The 19,927-nt window shown below is 39.4% G+C and overlaps 1 protein-coding gene across 20 annotated transcripts in view; it reads right to left on the bottom strand.

Annotated features, from left to right (window-relative positions):
• The window catches only part of RALGAPA2 (Ral GTPase activating protein catalytic subunit alpha 2), a 322,322-nt gene that overhangs the window by 246,952 nt on the left and 55,443 nt on the right, over nucleotides 1-19,927 (bottom strand). For 17 of the 20 annotated variants that reach the window (XR_012419093.1, XR_012419094.1, XR_012419095.1 and 14 more), the window contains 4 exons: nucleotides 15,591-15,648; nucleotides 5,320-5,363; nucleotides 2,541-2,718; nucleotides 1,627-1,742 (listed from right to left, as the gene is read on the bottom strand). Coding sequence is in view for 12 of the 20 variants with exons in the window: in XM_005568218.5 (XP_005568275.3) it covers nucleotides 1,627-1,742; nucleotides 2,541-2,718; nucleotides 5,320-5,363; nucleotides 15,591-15,648 (396 nt within the window). In the remaining 8 variants the exon portion in view is untranslated. Of the gene's footprint in view, nucleotides 1-1,626; nucleotides 1,743-2,540; nucleotides 2,719-5,319; nucleotides 5,364-15,590; nucleotides 15,649-19,927 lie in introns of those variants that run through there. The other 3 variants (XM_074004654.1, XM_074004655.1, XM_074004660.1) reach the window with 2 other exon arrangements.

Here is a 19,927-nt window from a genome sequence, read left to right as displayed (position 1 = left end):
CTCAGGAGCCAGGAGGACAGCCTGGTTAAACAGGTGCAGTCACCCCCACATGATTTAGGGAAATATGGCCCTTAGAGAAGACCTGTCAGTGGTTCTTAATGTTTGTTAGACCACAGAGCGCTCTAGAGCAGGGCTTCCCAACTTCCTTCCTGACATGCCCACTTAGAAAATGAAATTTGTGTAGCACCTGAGGTAAAGGGATGAGATGCTTTGGCTACCCCAGGGGCAGCAGGGCTCAGCACCCATAATATGCCAAAAGCTGTGCTCTGAGAACTCATCTCAATCGACAGAAGAGAAGGCAGAAGGGAGGCACCGATATGCACCTAAAACTTTGCACACAATTAGAAGGTTCACAGTCTGCATGCAAACCTCTATCCTATATCAATTCCATCCGCCTTATCTGAGGTCACACAACTCATTAGTGACACACCTAGAATGAGAACCCAAGGCCCCCAACACAAGTTCTGGATACTCTGTTGATTTTCCAGGACAAATGGAATGTTCAAACATTTCTGAACAGCTGGCATTTGAGATGCATCTAGAATGGGCCATTAGAGTTCAAATGTGGAGTTTCCAGAATATGAAAGCACGCCCCAGTCAGGTTTTCAGGATTTTGAAGTCCTGTGTTTCTGTTTCTGGCTAAAGGGAAAGGGGCAAGGAAAGGGGACAAAATTGCTGAGTATTCAGAAAAAGCAGTCAAGTACTGAATCTTGAGAGATAGCAGAGAAAAGCACAGTTCCCTAAAGAAAACTAGAAAGGAGTGAAAGGAAGGGAGAAATGCCAGAGAAAATATCAGAAGAGGAGAGAAACTCACGAAGGAGGGGTAGTCAAATCCCCTCAAAGAACAAGGAGAGCAAAACCTGAAGTGTGCCCTCCTTCTGGGCTGACCCTAGAACCCTTGTGGTTTGGGGCTTGCCACTTTAGCAGTGACAGGGCAGAAGGCAGCTAACAGTGGGTGTCAAAAGAATATGAAGTGAGGATGTGAACTCAGTAGAGATTATTACTTCAACAACTCGGCTGTGAAGGGGAAGACAGATACTGGACAATACCCAGGATGAACTCAAGGACAACAGAAGTATTTGCTGAGAAAAAAAGAATCAGAACATTTTATTCTAACTATTATTCAGAAATCTAGACCAGGGTCACAAATCTCCTATTAAAATCATAAACCAGTTACTTCAGTTCTGTATGCAATTGGTGCATATGAGAAAAAATAATACATGACATAAAGGAGGCCTGTGCCAATGGCATGAGGAGACTGCTCCATGTGCTTTCCTTCAGATCCCCTGATAACAGGTCTTCTCTGCCTATTCCTGTCCACCTGTTCAGCCTCTGGGCCCGCCTCCTCCTTCAACCTGTCTTGCAAGCATAGAGATTAGGGGTAGGAAAGGAGTAAAGAGAGAAAAATGGTTTAAACACACTCACAAAATAGTGCATACAGCTGGTCTTGCTGCAGTGACCTAAAAAATGGTACATACTCTGCACTTGCTGAAACATCACATAAAATCAACACAAAGAAAAAGAAAAGGGAAAAAATACGGATATGCAGAGAGAAAAGAGGCAATATTTCCTCTTCCTGCTGAGAATAAACCCACCACACTGAAAAAGTCATAATTTTTCTCTGACCTGAATAACCATATACTTCAACAGTATTTGAAGAAAAAAGCAGGTTTGGTCCTCAGCAATCTTCTCCCCCGATATGGCTGGCAGGAGTGGAGTGATTTCTTCTGGATATATCTTTACTGAAAGGACAGAAAATGATGAGAGCTCATTCACCAAAGTTAAATTTTAAACAGAATTTAGGGTTTTAAAAATGGTCTCTATTAAAATACATCTCTCCATCCACTGAAACTGCTCACACTGAGGAGCACACTCCAAGGCAGTGTGCCTAAAGGGCCTGGAAACACAGCCCAGATGCCCACGAAGCACCTTCTCCCGCTGCACCATTCTTTCCCTTTCGAATTCTGCTTTGGTCAGCCCAAGATCAAATGCCAGTCATTGAGCAATAGTGCAATATACAGTAATAAATCAATGGTCCCAACAGGCAAGTTCCTTGAAAACTCACAGGACACAAATGGCCACCGTTAATAGTCCCATGAGACCACTATTGTCTTTCCATAGATGCTGCAGGAAAATACACAGTGGCAAAATAAGATCCTGGAGAGCAGATGAATGTCCACTTATGAACAACAGTGATAAGAATAGACAGTAGCTTTGGATGGTGGAGTTTAATCTTATTAATAGCCAGAAAACCAGTCCAGACTTCCCATGTGTTTTTACTTCCTGCTACTGCCAACATCTGTCCCCTCCTATTCCTGCTTCCATCACTTCAGTAAATTTCTCCTGTCATCATTTCATATAAAATAAGCTCCAAGTCTTTTGATTCTAAGGTGTGTAAGAATCTACAGTGAATATGAAAGGGGAATAATTCCTCTTCAGACTCCATCAGGATTTCTATTCAAGAAAATGAAAAAGAAAGAATTTCTCAATGTTAAGTTCAAGAATAATTTCAACATGGGAGATCTGCTAACATAACTTACCATCAGCTACACTAGGGCTGGGATTGATGAGTGTCTCCAGTGTGCAAGGGCCCCTGGATGACATGACTGCTGGGAAACCAGGCACCAGGCAAGCAAAAATCAGCACCTGCTCTTCTGCACAGTTTGTCTGAAGTGCTTGAAGCCACAGAAGAAACAGCCTGATTCCTTCACATCTTATCTAAAAACAAAATTAAAAACAATGAAAATGAAACACTTACATGTCTTTACAGAAATGCATTACAATGGAGCATCAGTCTGAGAAAGAGAAACTACAAGTTAAAGGTGTGTTAGGTAGTACACCAAGTTCTTTACTTAGTGACAGATAAGCAAAGACGCTGCAATACAGCACGAGTTAAGAGCCAGGGTTCTAGAGCCAAAGTGCCTGGGTTCAAATGCAAGCTCTGCCACTTTCTAGCTGGGACCCACGGAGAACCACTTAACTTCTCCATGCCTCAGTCTCCCCATCTGTGAAATAAGGATAAGAGCATTTACCACAAAAGACTATGATAAAGACTGAGTTAACATATGTAAAGCGAATAACACAATGGCTGACTCCCAGTAAGCACTATGTAAGTGCTTCCTGTTAATAGTATCTTATTCTGTAAGGCAACAGTACCCATGGCCTCCATTATCCATAAAAACAATGACAAAGATAATCTCCCTCCAAATTTATATGTGCTATCACTATAATATAACATGTTGATAATGTTCTTGAGAATCAAAAGACTAGGAGCTAAATAAGACCTTGAAGGCCTGGCTTAATGAGACACAGCAGCTCTCCTCATACCTTATGTCCCTATTCTATTTCTCCAACACCTTTGCCATGCTCTGAATTGCCAGCATCATGCTGTAGGAAACATCAACATAGGGAGATGTGTCCTTTTTCTTTCTTTACACTTCCAAATTTATCCCATTCCTAGAATTCAAAAGCACATGTCCCTCCATTTCTGTATTCCTAAATGACTGAAAAGATTGTCAATTAAAAAAAAAAAATAAGCAAAAGAGACTGAAAAAATGTCACATGCAGCTGAAAGATGTAGTGAGCTCCAAATGCCAGCAACTGGGGTGACTGCCTCATCTCCTTTCAATTAATTCAAGGTGGTGCTGACTCTGCCAGAGCAAGAACATTGCAAGTCAGACACAAGGCTTTGCCATAAAACCAAACCAAAAAGTGGAGAAGAGCCAAAATAAATAAATAAAAATATTCTGCTGACTCCCAATAGAAGTCAAAATACACTAGGACAGACACCCCAGCTGGTGACAGTGTTGCCCCATTAACAGAGTAAATTCACAGCGTACTTCCAAACATGCTCCTGGACTCCACCACTGCTCCACTCAAACCTCCATGCCTGCTCACACCTGCCCTCCTCTCGCCAAGCAGGTAAAATGAGTGGTAACATTACTATTCAGCCATCAGACTGAGAAGAGAGAAGAGAGGAGAGAGGAGAGAGGAGAGAAGAGAGAAGGCTCTATGTATATCTTTTTTTTTTTTTTTTTTTTTTGACAGGGGATGGAGTTTCACTCTGTTGCCCAAACTGGAGTGCAGTGGCATGATCTCGGATCACTGCAACCTCCGCCTCCTGGGGGAAAGCAATTCTCCTGCCTCAGCCTCCTGAGTAGCTGAGACTACAGGCATGCACCAACATGCCCGGCTAATTTTTGTATTTTTAGTAGAGACAGGGTTTCACCACGTTGGCCAGGCTGGTCTCAAACTCCTGACCTCAGGCAATCTGCCTGCCTTGGCCTCCCAAAGTGCTGGGGTTACAGGTGTGAGCCACTGCGCCCAGCCAGCTCTATGTGTATCTAATTAAATTATATTTAACTGAACAAGAGGGAAGTTTCTATGAAATTCTATCACAAGTCTCTGATTTTTATATGTTAACTGTATTTAAGAGAACTAAACATAAATAAGGGTAATTATAAACACGAGATTAACAAACTGATAGGTTTTAATCATAACCTTATTTCTCTAAAATAAGAGGGACAAAATATAGAATCTACAGTGAGGCCAGGAATAACTCCTTTTTTTTTCAACATGTGAGAAACAGTTAACATATCAAGTTTTAAGAGGCTGTGATTGTTTAAGCCAGTATAAAACTACCAATATATTAGCTTATTAAAAGCATACACACAACGTAATTAACTCCAAGTGAATTATCTTTCATAAAATATTCATCCCAGGCTGAATTTTTTCTGCCACTTATGTTTTAGCAAAATCTTATCTCAGCATCAAGAAGTATATGTTATAATAAAAGACATATCCATTTCAAAATAAACCAATTTTAACCTATAAATCTGCCACCAATAAATACTCAAGAGTGAGACCCTGTTGTTCTTTTCTCCCACAATGGCTCTCAAAATTAGTAAAATTAATTAGAGACAACCATAATTTTAACAACCAGGTTACCAAGATGGACAGAATCAAGCATGTGAGCCCTGAAGTTTAGAGGGGGACTGCTCTTCCTTTTTCTGATGATAAACTGAAGCAGTCAGTGCCTTGCCCATGGTCCCTATCCATACCCAGCAGAATCAGAATCAGAACTCAGAACTCTAAACTCTGAAGCCCAACCCATTTTCTTCTAATACCATTTAAAATGTCTCTCGCAATAAGGTATGATGTAAGAACAAAACCCTAAAAATATAATTTATCAATTAAAAATTAAAACTAAATCAAGTGGTTTTTAAAGATCTTTTTTCCAAAATAGCCTAACATTGTTACTTTGTGGCATTAACAAATTTAAGAATAATAAAAAATGCCATTACACGATAAAATAAATACCTTAGTAGAATTTCCAGTGTGTAGAAGCTTCTTTAAAGTTGAGCCTGAAAGTTTAAAATAATGAATTATAAATAGAGTATAAAAATGCACATCAAAGATCTATTTTAAGAAGAAAATATGTACTTATGACAAAAATATAATTTTTAAAAATTAAAGGAAGAAGGCTGACCTTCAGAAGCAAAGCAATGTCACAGAGGGAAAGTACTTTAAGTATGTATCTCTTCAGAATTATTTTACAACAGTCAAAATGATTGATATTAAGGTAAGCCAAATGCCCACAGTGGATTATGTGCATATCTCTTGTTATGCATAAAATGGATGCTTTTTTTCTTTTTAAATCTCTAAAGGTAAAAATAATGTAAAACAACTGCTCACAAAACAGTTTTACAAGAACATTTTACAAATACTCAGAATGGCATGTTTCTCTCCTGGCAATGACAACCACATTTATGGGGTTTGGTCCATCAGTAAATCCTCTAGTAGAGCACTTTGGTCACTGTCAAGGAGGCAGAATCAAGGCTGACTCGGAACTCCAGTCAACTACAAAAACTTTGGTGCTGCAGTCCACCAGAATGAGAAAAGCTTCCCTTAGGAGGATGCAACACTATTACTAAGTCTTCTATAAGTGTGTTCATGACCTCAGTATGGAGAAATACAACCCCATCTAAATATCTTATGTAGCCTCTAAAACGGGATCTTAACCTCAAAAAAGGAGATGACCTTTTAAAATAGAAATATACTGAAAATCTGAGGCAAGATAACTTTCCTCTCAGTCAAATTACAGATCTTTTAAGAAAAAAATTACTTAGATCCTCTGATGAAAAAATTGTGATAGCTCTTTAACAAATTAGATATCAAGTATATTTAGTCCATCAATGAATTTCAAAGAGCTCCTCTAACAAGGGAGCCAGTGTTTTGACAACTGATACAAGCCACAGCTACACTGATAAATACATATATAATAATTAAATGAATACTCTCTGTAGAAATGCATTAGGCACAACAAAATCACTGACAATCTGAAGGAACCTTTTACAACAGTTCCACTGTTCGTACCACCTAACACTAGGGCTCAAAGGAAATTCATCATCATGACTCAGACTAGGTTCTAGCACTTAAATAACTAATAGTTTGTCCATGAGTGAAGGAAGCTAAAGTGTCTCCCCTTCCCCAACTTCTGCCTTCACCAAACCGTATCCAGTAGTTTTTGGTCTAGAGCCAGCATTTACTAGGCTGGCTCCTTCTGTCACAGCTAAGGTTCAAGTGTCCATCTAGCCCACACCTTTCCTCAACCTGGGCCTTGTTCTTTATCCCCATGTTCATCCTTCTTGGACAGTTTGTTCTACCTCAGTTTAACATCTGCTTCATTACAGCTTTTGAGGACCTCATGGTGGCTGGCAGAGCCAACAGATACTAGACCTCCCAGGAGACCTAATGATAAAGTCTGCACAGACAGTTCTCTTTCCAGCCATCTGGCTAATCCATCATCTTACAACATATTCTTGGAAATACTTTCTCCTGGCCATTGTGTGTGACTATTGGTGCTTGTTAGTCCTTCCCCTTCTTATGATGGGTCCAGCTTGTTTTTGGTAGTGGTGGTGGTGGTGGTGCTTTTTCTTTTTTCTTTCTTTTTTTTTTTTTTTTTTTTTTTTTGAGACAGAGTCTCACTCTGTCGCTCAGGCTGGAGTGCAGTGGCATGATCTCTGCTCACTGCAACCTCTACCTCCCAGGTTCTAGCAATTCTCCTGCCTCAGCCTCCCAAGTAGCTGGGATTACAGGTGCATACCACCACGCCTGGCTAATTTTTTGTATTTTAGTAGAGACAGGGTTTCACCATGTTAGCCAGGCTGGTCTCGAACTCCTGAGCTCAGGCATTCCACCTGCCTTGGCCTCCCAAAGTGCTGGGATTAAAGGCGTGAGCCTCCGCGCCCAGCTGTTGGTGTTTTTTAAGTATTTGGACTACCTACAGATGCCTATATCCACTGTTCCCTACACAAAGAGAAGAAAAATACATATAGAAAGGACATTACATGCAGACACCTAGAACATATGACCCATATTGGTCAATGGTCCCAAACTTTTTAAAATTAATCTGGTAATTTGTTACAGCAGCAACAGAAAACTAATACATACGTATTTGATCTAGTCTATTCTGTTGTATTCAAAAACTCTTTTGTACATGTGAAGCAGTACAGCTTAGGAATTATAAGCCAGATTCAGAAGCTAGACTGCTTGGGTTCAAATGTAAGTTCTGCATTTATTAACTGTGTAACCTAAGTTAGTAACTTCATCTCACTATGCCTGAGTTTTCTCATCTGTAAAATGGGGTAACAGTATCTATCAGACAACTGACAGTGAGATTTAAACGAGTTAATATATACGAATGCACAGAACAGTGCCTGGTATGTGGTAAGTACATTTTTCATGCAAGACAGGGTATCAGCTATTCTCTAAGGAACTCTTTTCTAATTAAAAAAATATATGTATCAGCAAGAAAAACTTGTGCAGTGGGGGCACAGAGCTTGAGGACTGGTGATAAGTACCTGAGAACCTTGCTTGGCCTCTGTAGGGTTTTTGTGTTTTGTTTTGTTTTGAGATACAGTCTCACTCTGTAGCCAAAGCTGGAGTGCAGTGGTGCGATCTCAGCTCACTGCGACCTCCACCTCTGGGGCTCAAGTGATTCTCATTCCTCAGCCTCCTGAGTAGCTGAGACTACAGGCATGCGCCACCATGCCTGGCTAATCTTTTGCATTTTAGCAGAGACAGGGTTTCACCATATGGTGATCTGACCACCTCGGCCTCCAAAAGTCCTGGGATTACAGGTGTGAGCCACTGCACCCAGCCCTCTGTAGGTATTTTTTAAGGCCTTAAGTTCACAAAGATACTTCTTCTTTAACATTATCAAGTCATTTCTCATTTTGTTTTAATTTTTAAGTTCCTCTATATATGTCATGCCTGTGTGGATTTTTTTTTTTTTTTTTTTTTTTTTTTTTTTTGAGATGGAGTCTCGCTCTGTCACCCGGGCTGGAGTGCAGTGGCCGGATCTCAGCTCACTGCAAGCTCCGCCTCCTGGGTTTACACCATTCTCCTGCCTTAGCCTCCCGAGTAGCTGGGACTACAGGCACCCACCACCTCGCCCGGCTAGTTTTTTGTATTTTTGTAGTAGAGACGGGGTTTCACCGTGTTAGTCAGGATGGTCTCGATCTCCTGACCTCGTGATCCGCCCGTCTCGGCCTCCCAAAGTGCTGGGAATACAGGCTTGAGCCACCGCGCCCGGCCGCCTGTGTGGATTTTTAAACTTCTTATCCAAGCTATAATTATACCCACCCCACCTCTTCTATGCCTCATCAACCCTACTGGTTGCCATTTTATTGACCATGGGAATAACTGAAAGAATAAATAAGTAAATAAGATCTAATTACTTGGGCTGATTCTATGAATTTCTAATTTCTATTGGCTTTTACTACATTTTAACCATAAATATCCTTTAAATGTAAGTCTTACTACTTTTGAAGAGGCAGTAAAAATGTCAGGGTTGGGACTAGTGAGAGAAGAGTGTAGACCCTGAACAAAATTTAAGGGATAAAAAACTCATTAATCAAGATAAGTACTTTCATGCAATGATTTTTAAAAACTGCATTTTAAAAATGAAAAGAATCCATAATGAACAATATTAAATTTTTAGGGAACCTGAGGGAAAAGAAAAAGGGTATACTTCTGTATGCGTGTTTCTATGTATTTTTTTTCTTTTACAGAGCATTAAAGTAGCTGAAAAATGTAAAATTGGGTGTTATTAAAACTCATAGCATTAGTTTAAATATTTTATTTATAACAAAGAATGTATTATATTACTTTCCTGGCTCTGAAGAAAGCAAATTCATCAATGATATTTTCAAAATCTATTTCTTTGCTTCTCACTTTAAATTGGTAAGAATTGTCACATTTGACAATTTCTCTTTGACCAAGTAACAATCTTTTAACAATCTTTTAATAATATTTTCAAGACCAGGAGATCATACAGATATTTCTAACCTAAAACTTTAACATTATAAATTTCTTTCTTATGTAGTTTTAATTTTTTAAAACCTCCTTCTCAATATCATGCTTCAAACCAAATTACACACAACGCAATACACCACCAGCATCAAACAAGGAGCAAGAAAGAAAGAAACTCCCTCTGGTTGCTAGTATGCCAAGCCTGCTAGAAGAGGCCAGTGGAATAGGAACAGAGAACTTCTTGGCACTACAAGATCCACACTAAGCATGAGGAACCAGCATTCCACTAAACATTTGAAATTAACATAAATTAGCTCAAAATGGATCAAAGACCTAAACTATAGAACTGCTATATGAAAACACAGAAGATCTTTGTGACTTTGAGTTAGGCAAACATTTGTTACACATGAAACCAAAAGCATAATCCATAAAAGAAAAAATTGATTAACTGGATTTCTTCAAAATTAAAAGCTTCAACTTTTCCAAAGACACTATTAAGGGAATGAAAAGACAAGCCAGAAATGGAGAGAAAATATTTCCAAGGCATCTATCGGAGATTTTTTTTAATGGGCAATAGATTTGAACTTCACCAAAGAAGACAAAGAAATAGCAAATAAGCACATAAAAAGATGCTTAAGAGTATTAGTCAATGAGATAACACTATCATTAAAATAAAAAGACTGACCATAACAAATGTTGAAGAGAACATGGAGTAAGTGGAACTCTTACGCTGCTAGTAGGAACATAAAATGGTACAACCACTTTGGAAAACAGTCTAGTAGTTAAACATACACTGTTACATGGTTCAGCCATTCCACTCCCAAGAGAAAGGAAACCATATGTTCACACAAAGACTTGAGTATAAATATTTATAGTAGCTTTATTTGTAATAGCCCCAGATGCTAGAAACAATCCAAATGACCATCAATAAGTGAATAAATTATGGAATTATGGTATATCCACACAATGGAATACTGTACTACTCAGAAATAAGAAGGAATGAACTATTAATTCATGAAATATGTAAATAAACCCTAAAATAATTATGCCAAGTGAAAAAAGCCAAACAAAGAAGAGTACATGCTTCATGATTCTACTTATGTAAGGCTCTAGAAAACGCAAGCTAGTCTACAAGGGCCAGAAAAGCAGATCAGAGGTTGCCTAGGGATGAGGTGAGAAAAGATGGGAGAGCGGGATTACCAAGGGGGATGAGGAAACTTTTGGGGGTAGTACCTATGTTCATTATCTTGATGGTAGTAATGATTTCGTATGTGTACACCTATGTCAAAACTTATCAAAATGTGCATTTTAAATATAAATAATTTACTGTGTATAAATTGTTAACCACCCCCCATAAATATATAAAAAAGATCAGCCGACCTGGAAGTGATTGGGTCAAATATCAGGAGAATGGAGGACGTGGTCAGACAGAGATCAGGGTCTGAAGCCACAGAGGCACATAGGATTAGGGGTGGGGGCTGATGGGTAACTTGGCATGAAGGAAAAGGGCTAGGAGAGAACAAAGCCACGGGGGATGGGGGGGAAGGCAAGTGAGCAGGAGGTCAAAAGACATGGCAGCAACCAGGAGGTAGAAGGTGGCATGTAAAAGGGACAGAGGTTTCCACAGAGGAGATGGTGGCTAACGTCTGGAATTGGCATGGGAGAAAAGAAAGACCATGATCTCACCCCGACTCCTGAGGGAGACAGAGGAGCTTCAGACAAAAGTCAGGTTTCAGGTGGTCAGGGAGGTGAAAGAAAGAGGCTGAGGCTTTAGGGCTATTGTTTAAAGCCAGAAGAGGACCCCCAGAGGGCAAAACACAAAGAAGTGCCTGGGAGGGGAAGAAGCACAGAGCAATAATGGTAAAAGCACCCTGAGAGGGCATGGAAAAACACCAAGTGAGTCGGCCCCCATGCTACCAGGGGCATTAGTTCCAGACATCTCCTGGTGAACATGGAGGCACGTGGGGTCCCTGATTTCACCCAGCCTGGCTGTGATGCACTTCAGAGGGAGTCCTGTGTGAAGTGCATAGGGAAACCCCGCTCTCTCAGGAAGAGTGAGCTATGGTATGGTCTGAATGAGGGCACCAGGGAAAGCTGCCAGACTGGGACCTTGAGAAATGAGACTGGTCAGAGCCTATGTTCACATCCCAGGCAATGTGGGGCCACTGGTTAGTCCCAGGCACAAAACCTGGAATACACTTAAAAAGTAAAAAACAAATTTTCAGCTTAGTTAGGCCTTTGGTTTTTACACTATGTATATAAAAAACCTAGGTGAACAAACTAGATTTAATAATGACTCATAAAAAAACATATGAGGTATTGCACACATGTGAAATTTCCAGTAATTGAGCCCCACCCCTTTAAACCTTTTTAACATTTTTTATATAAAAATTCATTTTTAACATTTTTATATAAAACATCTCTAATACAAAATACATCCTTTTACCTACCTGACAAATAATTATTGAGTTCAGGCATAGCACTACACACTGAATGAGATAGGAAACTTGCTTTCTAGAGGCTCCAGAGCAGTAAGCCTTCTTAAAGTGAACACACATATAACTTAAGTCCTCTGTTGACAACGCACAGCCTGCCCTTGTACCAAATATCCCTGGTTTGCTGCCAGTGCCATTCTTTGCCACTGCCTCACTCTGCATCAGTTCTAATTATTGCCCAGAGATGAGATGTCAAGCAGTCACCTTTATCCATCATGATTTACTGGCCTAAAAAATGACTTCAGAAAAAATTGGATAAACAATTTTTTTCTTTTGTAGTCAGTAATGGAACTTTACAAATAGTTGAGTTGTATTCCCTGGTCATCTTGCTCTCCAAACATCACTTGAAGAAATACCTCCAGATGCTTGGAATAATGAACCCGTGTTCATTTCACATTGCAAAACTTACGAGTTCAAATGTTTCCTCATTCAATGATTTAAAGCAAGGAGCCAGCCATTAAAAAACAAAACAAAGAGAAACCACAGAGTATCCCTTCCCTCTAAAAGCAGTTTTAAGAGAAATAGAATGTCTCTGTTTTCTACAGACAAAAATAAGACGACATGATAAGAAACAGACTTCAAGCACTGTGGTGGTTGATGTTTCAAATTATTTTCTTCCTTCTCGGCTTTTGAGACTCATAGAATATAGCAGTTGCCCTTATTTTAGGTTTCTCTGCTTAGTGACACTGTCATATGCAGTGTGGGACAAGAAGCATACTGCATCAGTTGTGTATAACCATGACTTCAAGGTTTTAACCCAACATTTCAGAATATCTTGTCCCCCACCAGCTGCAATAACATTTAACTAGTAAGACATTAGTATAGGAGTGTTCTTCCTAGTAGGTAAGGAATATTGCTACCTACAATGTCAGGCACTGGCTGGTGAGAAGGCCCCTCCTTGCCCAAGACTCAGAGGTTTTGTAAAAGTCCAGGATGCCAATGCTGAGGACATATTTAAAGCACATTCCTTTCCTTTGATACCTGGCATTTTCCTATAGTTTCTAAGTTTCTACAACAACTCAGTCAAGACCTGGACTGACTAATGGTAACAGTTTTAAAAATCCAAATAAACTGGAAATAATTCAATAGGTACAGTGAGGTATATATGTATATAATTACAAATCCATAATCTCTTATGGACCATTTCAAAATCCAAAAGATTATAGGAAAACTGAAGTTCTTCTGTGTAAGTCATTAGTGGACAGAACCTAATCTGAATTCATATGCTGGCAATGACTCAAATAAGGCTATCTTATGTGTAGATATTCCATTAATGGTACATATTCTTATCTTAAGCTATAGAAATAGTAACTTACATAGTTGGGGTGGTGGGGAGAAGGTGCTGCCCAGACCACTGGAAGTGTTATGTTAAGATTGTCTTGATGTTCTAACTTATTTGCTTCATTGTACATCAATGCACCACATTGCCATTCTAAAATCTGAAAATGCCTGATTCCAAAGCACATCTAGTAAAGATCACTGTAGAGGAGATGTGGACCTGTGTCAACACCCATTTCCACCCAATATGATTATCACGCAAAAATTATTTGTCTGAAAAGAGCCTGTTTGACTCTAAGTATATAAGCATCAGTAATAAACATGCATAATTTTACATGCAAATGCTCATATTTCAGCATTCTGAAATACTATTCATTCTGACCACTTTATAGCAACAACTTGTTCTGCACACCAGATAAACAACACATACTGCTATTAGATGGCTCAGGAAACTCAGTATTTGGCAGTCTCAACTGAGGAGTCTGAGGTCTCCAGTCATTGTTCTTGCTAAGATGCTGCCAAACTGGGTAAAAAGCTACTTGTACCAGCAATTTTAACCAGTTTATGTGGTATTAGGCAGAATTAAAATAATACTACACACTGCCTACTAGACACATAAAGTTTCACAACACAAATGCAAATTAATTTTCACACACAGTCCCAATAAATTTATTCATGCTGAGAAGAGCCTACTAATCTTCAGACATTCTAAAGTGCTATCTAAAGAAAATGAGCATAGTTTTCATACAAATGATATAAACAAAATTGAAGAAGGATTATATGTAGCACAGATAAAAAATACTGCATGCAGTTATTTCTCATTGTCAGCCATTCCTACGGTACCACGGAGCACCACAAATCCCCATGATGTCTCTTTAGATTACATCTTACATTTAAATTTTTATTTTCACTTTAATTTAAAAACACAAGCTGAAAGTCTCAATTAAGCAGAAATGCGATGGCCAACTCTCTAAAATCTAAAGGAAAACTTTATTTGTGTATTTGAAATAGTTAAAGATAAAGGCACTATCTTAATGATTTATACATTTGGTTCAATTGACATATATACTTTATTTAAATTAAGAACATATAACTTCAAATAATTTAGTTTCTATAAGAGTCAATTCCATTTTCACATAAATAATCCTAAATGAAATTTAGGATTCGGAATTTTGGAATATGCACTAGCCATGCTGCATTCTTTCAGGTTCCACAACTTTGTACATATTGATCTCCCACTCAGAAAACCCTTTCCACGCTGCACCTGTTCATCTTTCAAGGCTCAGATCAAAGTTACCTCGCTTGAAGCCTTCCTCAATTCCTCTGAACAGAATTATTCAACTTTTCTTTTTTTGCTATCATCATACTTCTTTCATAGAGGCAATTTTGCTGTAATTATTTTTTCTCATATATTCCCTGACTGGGCAAAAGGCCTATACAATACAAGAATGGTGATATATTCTTAGTTTCTGTTCCAGAACTTTGCACACAAATGTCTCTCCCTCAATAAATATTTGAATGAATGAATGATCAAACAGAGTTAGATTCCATCATAAGGTCACACTCTCCACAAATACAAACATCTGGTAAGTAAGAAAACTTGTAGGAAATGCTAGACTCTTGTATGGCAGGAGATTGAAGGAGACACTGCTTAAAACAGAAGGCAGAATTCACAATTGATTTCACAGAATTCCTCCAGCTGTGCTGTGTATATTCAAGTGAGATGAGACGTTAGATGTTAAAAACTGGACAGAAAAGGCAGCTGTAGTAACTTGCTTTATTTCAAGTTTCCTCTCAATGCCACATCGTAAAGCATTCAAAGAGAATAATTTTCAGTCAATGATACAGGCTTAAAGAACAAGAATTCTCTTGGCTGGGCATGGTGGCTTACACCTGTAATCCCAGCACTCTGGGAAGCGGAGGCGGGTGGATCGCTTAAGGCCAGGAGTTCAAGACCAGCCTGGCCAACATGGTGAAACCCATCTCTACTAAAAATCAAAAAAAAAAAAAAAAAAAGCCAGACATGGTGGCGCATGCCTGTAATCCCAGCTACTTGGGAGGCTGAGGCAGGAGAATCACTTGAACCCAGGTGGCAGAGGTTGCCATAAGCTGAGATCGCGCCACTGCACTCCAGCCCGGGCAACAGAACAAGACTCCATCTCAAAAAAAAAAAAAAAAAGAAAAAAAAAAAAAAGAAATACACACTACCGTGATTCAGGAGGTCTGGCTGGGGCCTGAGATTCTGCATCTCTAACAAGCTTCTGGGCGAGGCTTATGCTGCTGGCCTATGAACTACACTCTTAAGGAGCACACAGAGGAAGAGATAGACATATTTATCTCCAGAGTCAGGGTTGAACTTGTCTTGGTTTTCATTACCATAATACCATGCCCTTATTAATATTCCTTTCTATAAGCTACCTTGATGATAACAATTATATAAAAATTACTGAAAATTCAACTGGAAGAAATTCATATTACTAAAAAATTTTTAATTGTTCTTACCTATACTCTGGTAATGCCATCGAAAGAAAATTCGTTCAGGTAGAAACTGCAGTATTTTCTATTAAAAAAAGATATAAAGAAAATAAACAACAAATGAAATTACACATTTTCATGACAGGCCCATATTACTCACTATAGATAAGTTCTAGAAGAGGAAAAGGAAACTATTTATAATAACATACATACTGCACTTTATGCTGTATTCCTATGGGATCGTTTCTTTCACTTGCCCCAGGCAAGCTTGCTTACCTGAATGTTTTAAAGAGATTACTGTCCCAAGTTTAATTCCCTCCAAAAGAAAACAAGAAAAAAACCTAAAATGCTATTTTTATCTTAATTAAATAACTATTTCTTAAATATTAAAATAATAATTTCCCAAATGACAGATTCCCCAGGTTTCTTCTTTTTCACCATCGCCTTCCCATTTTCATTATAATCACTATTAGTCTCTGGACAAAGAACAGGATTGGGAAGAAAAGTGAAAACAAAGAGAATGAGACTGTAAACAACTCAGTGAGACAAGAAAATGAAATCAGTGGCAAGAATTTCATGAAATTAATGGCCAAAAAAACTAATAAGTTTTAGAATTACAGTTAAGAATATCCCCAAACTTTTACAAATTTGACTTTTGTAGATTCCATATACATGAGATCACGCACTCTCTTTTTTTCCTTTGAAACAAAGTCTCACTCTGTCGCCCAGGCTGGAGCACACTGGTGTGATTTCAGCTCACTGCAACCTCCGTCTCCATGGTTCAAGTGATTCTCCTGCCTGAGTCTCCAAAGTAGCTGGGATTACAGGTGCCTGCCACTACGCCCAGCTAATGTTTGCATTTTTAGTAGAGACAGGTGTTTCACCATGTTGGCCAGGCTGGTCTCAAACTCCTGACCTCGGGTGATTCACCCACCTCAGCCTCCCAAAGTGCTTGGATTACAGGCATGAGCCACCATGCCCAGCCCTATGCAGTATCTTTCTGTGCCTGGCTTATTTGACTTGGCAACAATGTCCTCCAGGTTCAACCATGTTGTCACAAATCACAGCATTTCCTTTTATAAGGCTGAATAGTATTTCACTGTGTATTCATACCACATTTTCTATATCCATTCATTCACTGATGGACACTTAGGTTGTTTCCATATCTCAACTACTGTGAATAATGCTGCAATAAACATGGAAGTGCAGATATCTCTTCTGCATACTGATTTCAATTCCTTGGGACATAAAGCCAGAAATGGGATTGCTGGGGCATATGGCAATTTTATTTCTAGTTTTTTTGAGGAACTTCCATACTATTCTCCACAATGGCCGCACTAATTTACACTCCCACCAACAGTATACCAGCGTTTTCTTGTCTCTACATCCTCGCCAACACTTGTTACCCGTCATCTTTTTGATAACAGTAATTCTAACAGGTGTGAGACGATATATCACTGTGATCTTAATTTGCATTTTCCTGATGATTAGTGATGTCAAACATTTTTTCATAAACTTGTTGGCCAAATATATGTACGTATTCTTTTGAGAAAGTCTATTCAAGTCACCTTATCTTTCAAGCCCATAATTCTGAAAGGTATCTCATATCTAATGTTACTACATGATAATTCTGACAAACACTCAAACACACCCACACACATTCCAAATCCCACTGAGTGAAAAATCCCTACACACCAGACAAGACTTCATTCTTGAAAAATAAAATAAATATAAATAAAATATGTAATCCTTCCAAGATTTCATGAATAGTGGGCAAGAGAGATGATAAAGAAAAGAGTATCATTTAGCAAAAAAAAAAAAAAAAAAAAACCCTGACAGACGTTTGCAGGAAACATTACAGAAGTAAGGGGGAAAGAGCTTCACCTCAGCAGGGGCTTCATGGAATGCTTCCTGGAAATGAGGACACTTGAGCTGAGACTTAGAAGATGAATTAAATTAGCCTAGTGGATAGGGACAGAAGAAAGACCATGGGAGAATGCTAGAAGGCAAAGACAGGTTGGTGCCTTACAGGAACCACAGCAGCAGGAGGGTCAGTTTGGCTGGTAGGCAGGGAGAAGGGGAGGAGATGGGCCTGGAGAGGCAGGCAAGCCTGGGGGCTTAATGTCCTCATGGGAGCAGTGTGGTCCCTAAATGGGTTCCAGCTGGAGGCGAACTGGAGGCAGCTGAGAGGGGAGGCAGACACAATCACTGAAGAGAGGCAATGGTAGCATTTCAGAGGAGAAATAAGAAAGCCTGGACCAAGGTCGACCAGGTAAAGAGAACATATAATACTGATATGCAGGAGACAAAATTGTCAGGATAAGTGGGTAGAGGGGCTGTAGTAAATGGAGGTCTCCATGGCTCCCAGTGGCTTAGTAGATGGCAACACTTTTATCCAAGAGATCAAATCCAGATCCAATCTTAGACCCGAGGCAAATAAGCTGTCAAGTTTGATTCTGGACATCCTGCCATTTTGAGGTGTCAATGGATGACCTTACTGGAGATGTTCTTCTAGGCAAATGTGTAAATGGGTCTGGAGTACAGAGGCAGGATTTGGATGGTAACAGATACGAGCAGCGGCTGAAGCTGTGTGCATATGACAGCTCTCTTTTGAGAGAGTTTAAAATAAGACACGATGAAGCTCTGGAGGTATCCGTGAGCTGAGGGAGCTCTGCTAAGAAGGTAAAATGAAGGTAAAGCAGAAGCCAGAGGCTAATGTGCTCGAATCCAAGGAGAAATCTTTGATATGCCAGCTATTTGTATGCTTATTTATTATAAAGATTAGAAATATTTAAGAGTATTTATATGCACAACTAGTTCTAAAAAGTTAAACATATTAGAAAATGTGGGAAAATTAATGTCACATAACAAAATGATTTCAATATTAAATCAAGTGAGCTCAGTGTTAATCTCTTGCCTTGAGAACATACAACCTTTGTAAGCCAGACACCAAATGCCAGGCATAACAGATCCATTTATAAATTGTACAGAAGTAAACTGGCTGTTTCAGGGGGAAAAAATCAAAATAAGTCTTCCCCTTGCAATATGCTCTAACATTAATTTTAGATGAATAACACAAAAAAGTAGCTAAATATAAAAACTGGGTTGTTATGTCAAGTTACATGATATTAAAAGGGAATCAGAATAAGTAAAACAGCTCTCTACAGAATATCTTAATAAGAACCCACATGAGCACTGTCTTACCAACAGAACCTAAACTCAAATATCCCCATGAGCACATAGGATCAAGAACCCACAGAACTGGGTTACAACCTACAGGAAAAAATCACAAGCAAAGAGGTTAGAACAAGAAATGCAAAGACTCTGGAACTGAGAATAAGAACGAGGGTCCCAGGAGTTAGGCTGCCAGGCCAAATGAGCAACTCTAGGGCCACAAATAGACATAATCTGGAGATGGCCTGGGGATCACCAGACGCAAGAGATGAAGACAAGCCTGCACCTGCATCTAAGTTAGATCCTCTGGTTCTTTAACTCAAACTTTCTCTTAAAAGAAAAATTTACTATAGACCCCAATTTGGTATCTTTGATAAAAAAAAAAAATTAATGATAATGGCAAGGTGAGTTTTCCGGAAAACATGCTGCAATGGAGGAGTTAGGAGTACAAATGGTCTACTGAGGACTAACATCTGTGAAAGAGAAAAGATGGCAGCAAGATTGGACAGGGGAGCCTCAGACCATGAGGCAGAGCTGACAAATCTCTGCCAACCTAGTGGAAGCTCTAGAGCAAAGATGAGAGGAGCCCAGTGTGACCAGAAATGGCAAGGCCCTTGTACTACTGCCTCTGGCAGTTACTGGCCTGGGGCCATGATGCAAAGAGTATGACCAAGAATGGAAAGTTGAAGGTGTGAAGAGCTGGAAGCCATCAGCTAACGCCACCCCTGTAGCTGGGCAGCACATTCTTTCTTGAAAGGGAATGTGTACAGCCCATCTCTATGTGTGCCACAATAATCTTCAAATTATTTAGAATATTCTCATCTCATTAGAAAGCTGAAGTTCTAAGAGATGGGCCCCCTACTTGAGAGACATGGCCTCTCTACTGGCAGTTTCTCAACAGCTGGCTCCTACCTCATGTTGATGGAAGCCTGGTCCCACTGAGCTCTCCACATCCCTTCTGTGCTTCCTTCCATGCATTCACTCTGCCTGGGCAAATGGCACAGCAGTGACTTGGTGTCCTATTATCTCACGCATTCTCCTTTAAGGGACCTGGCAGCCCAGCTACATCCCAGGATCATATTCTGATCCCATCTTGCCACTTAATTTAAACATTTCATATAGGAAATGCTGAGAAAAGTAAAGATTCAGAATAGATCTTAGATTAGATGAATGTTTGACATACCCACTGT

Source organism: Macaca fascicularis, chromosome 10 (genome assembly GCF_037993035.2).
Source record: "Macaca fascicularis isolate 582-1 chromosome 10, T2T-MFA8v1.1".
Taxonomy (NCBI): domain Eukaryota; kingdom Metazoa; phylum Chordata; class Mammalia; order Primates; family Cercopithecidae; genus Macaca; species Macaca fascicularis.
Note: the sequence above shows the minus strand (reverse complement) of the source record. Positions and strands in the feature narration are given on the sequence as shown.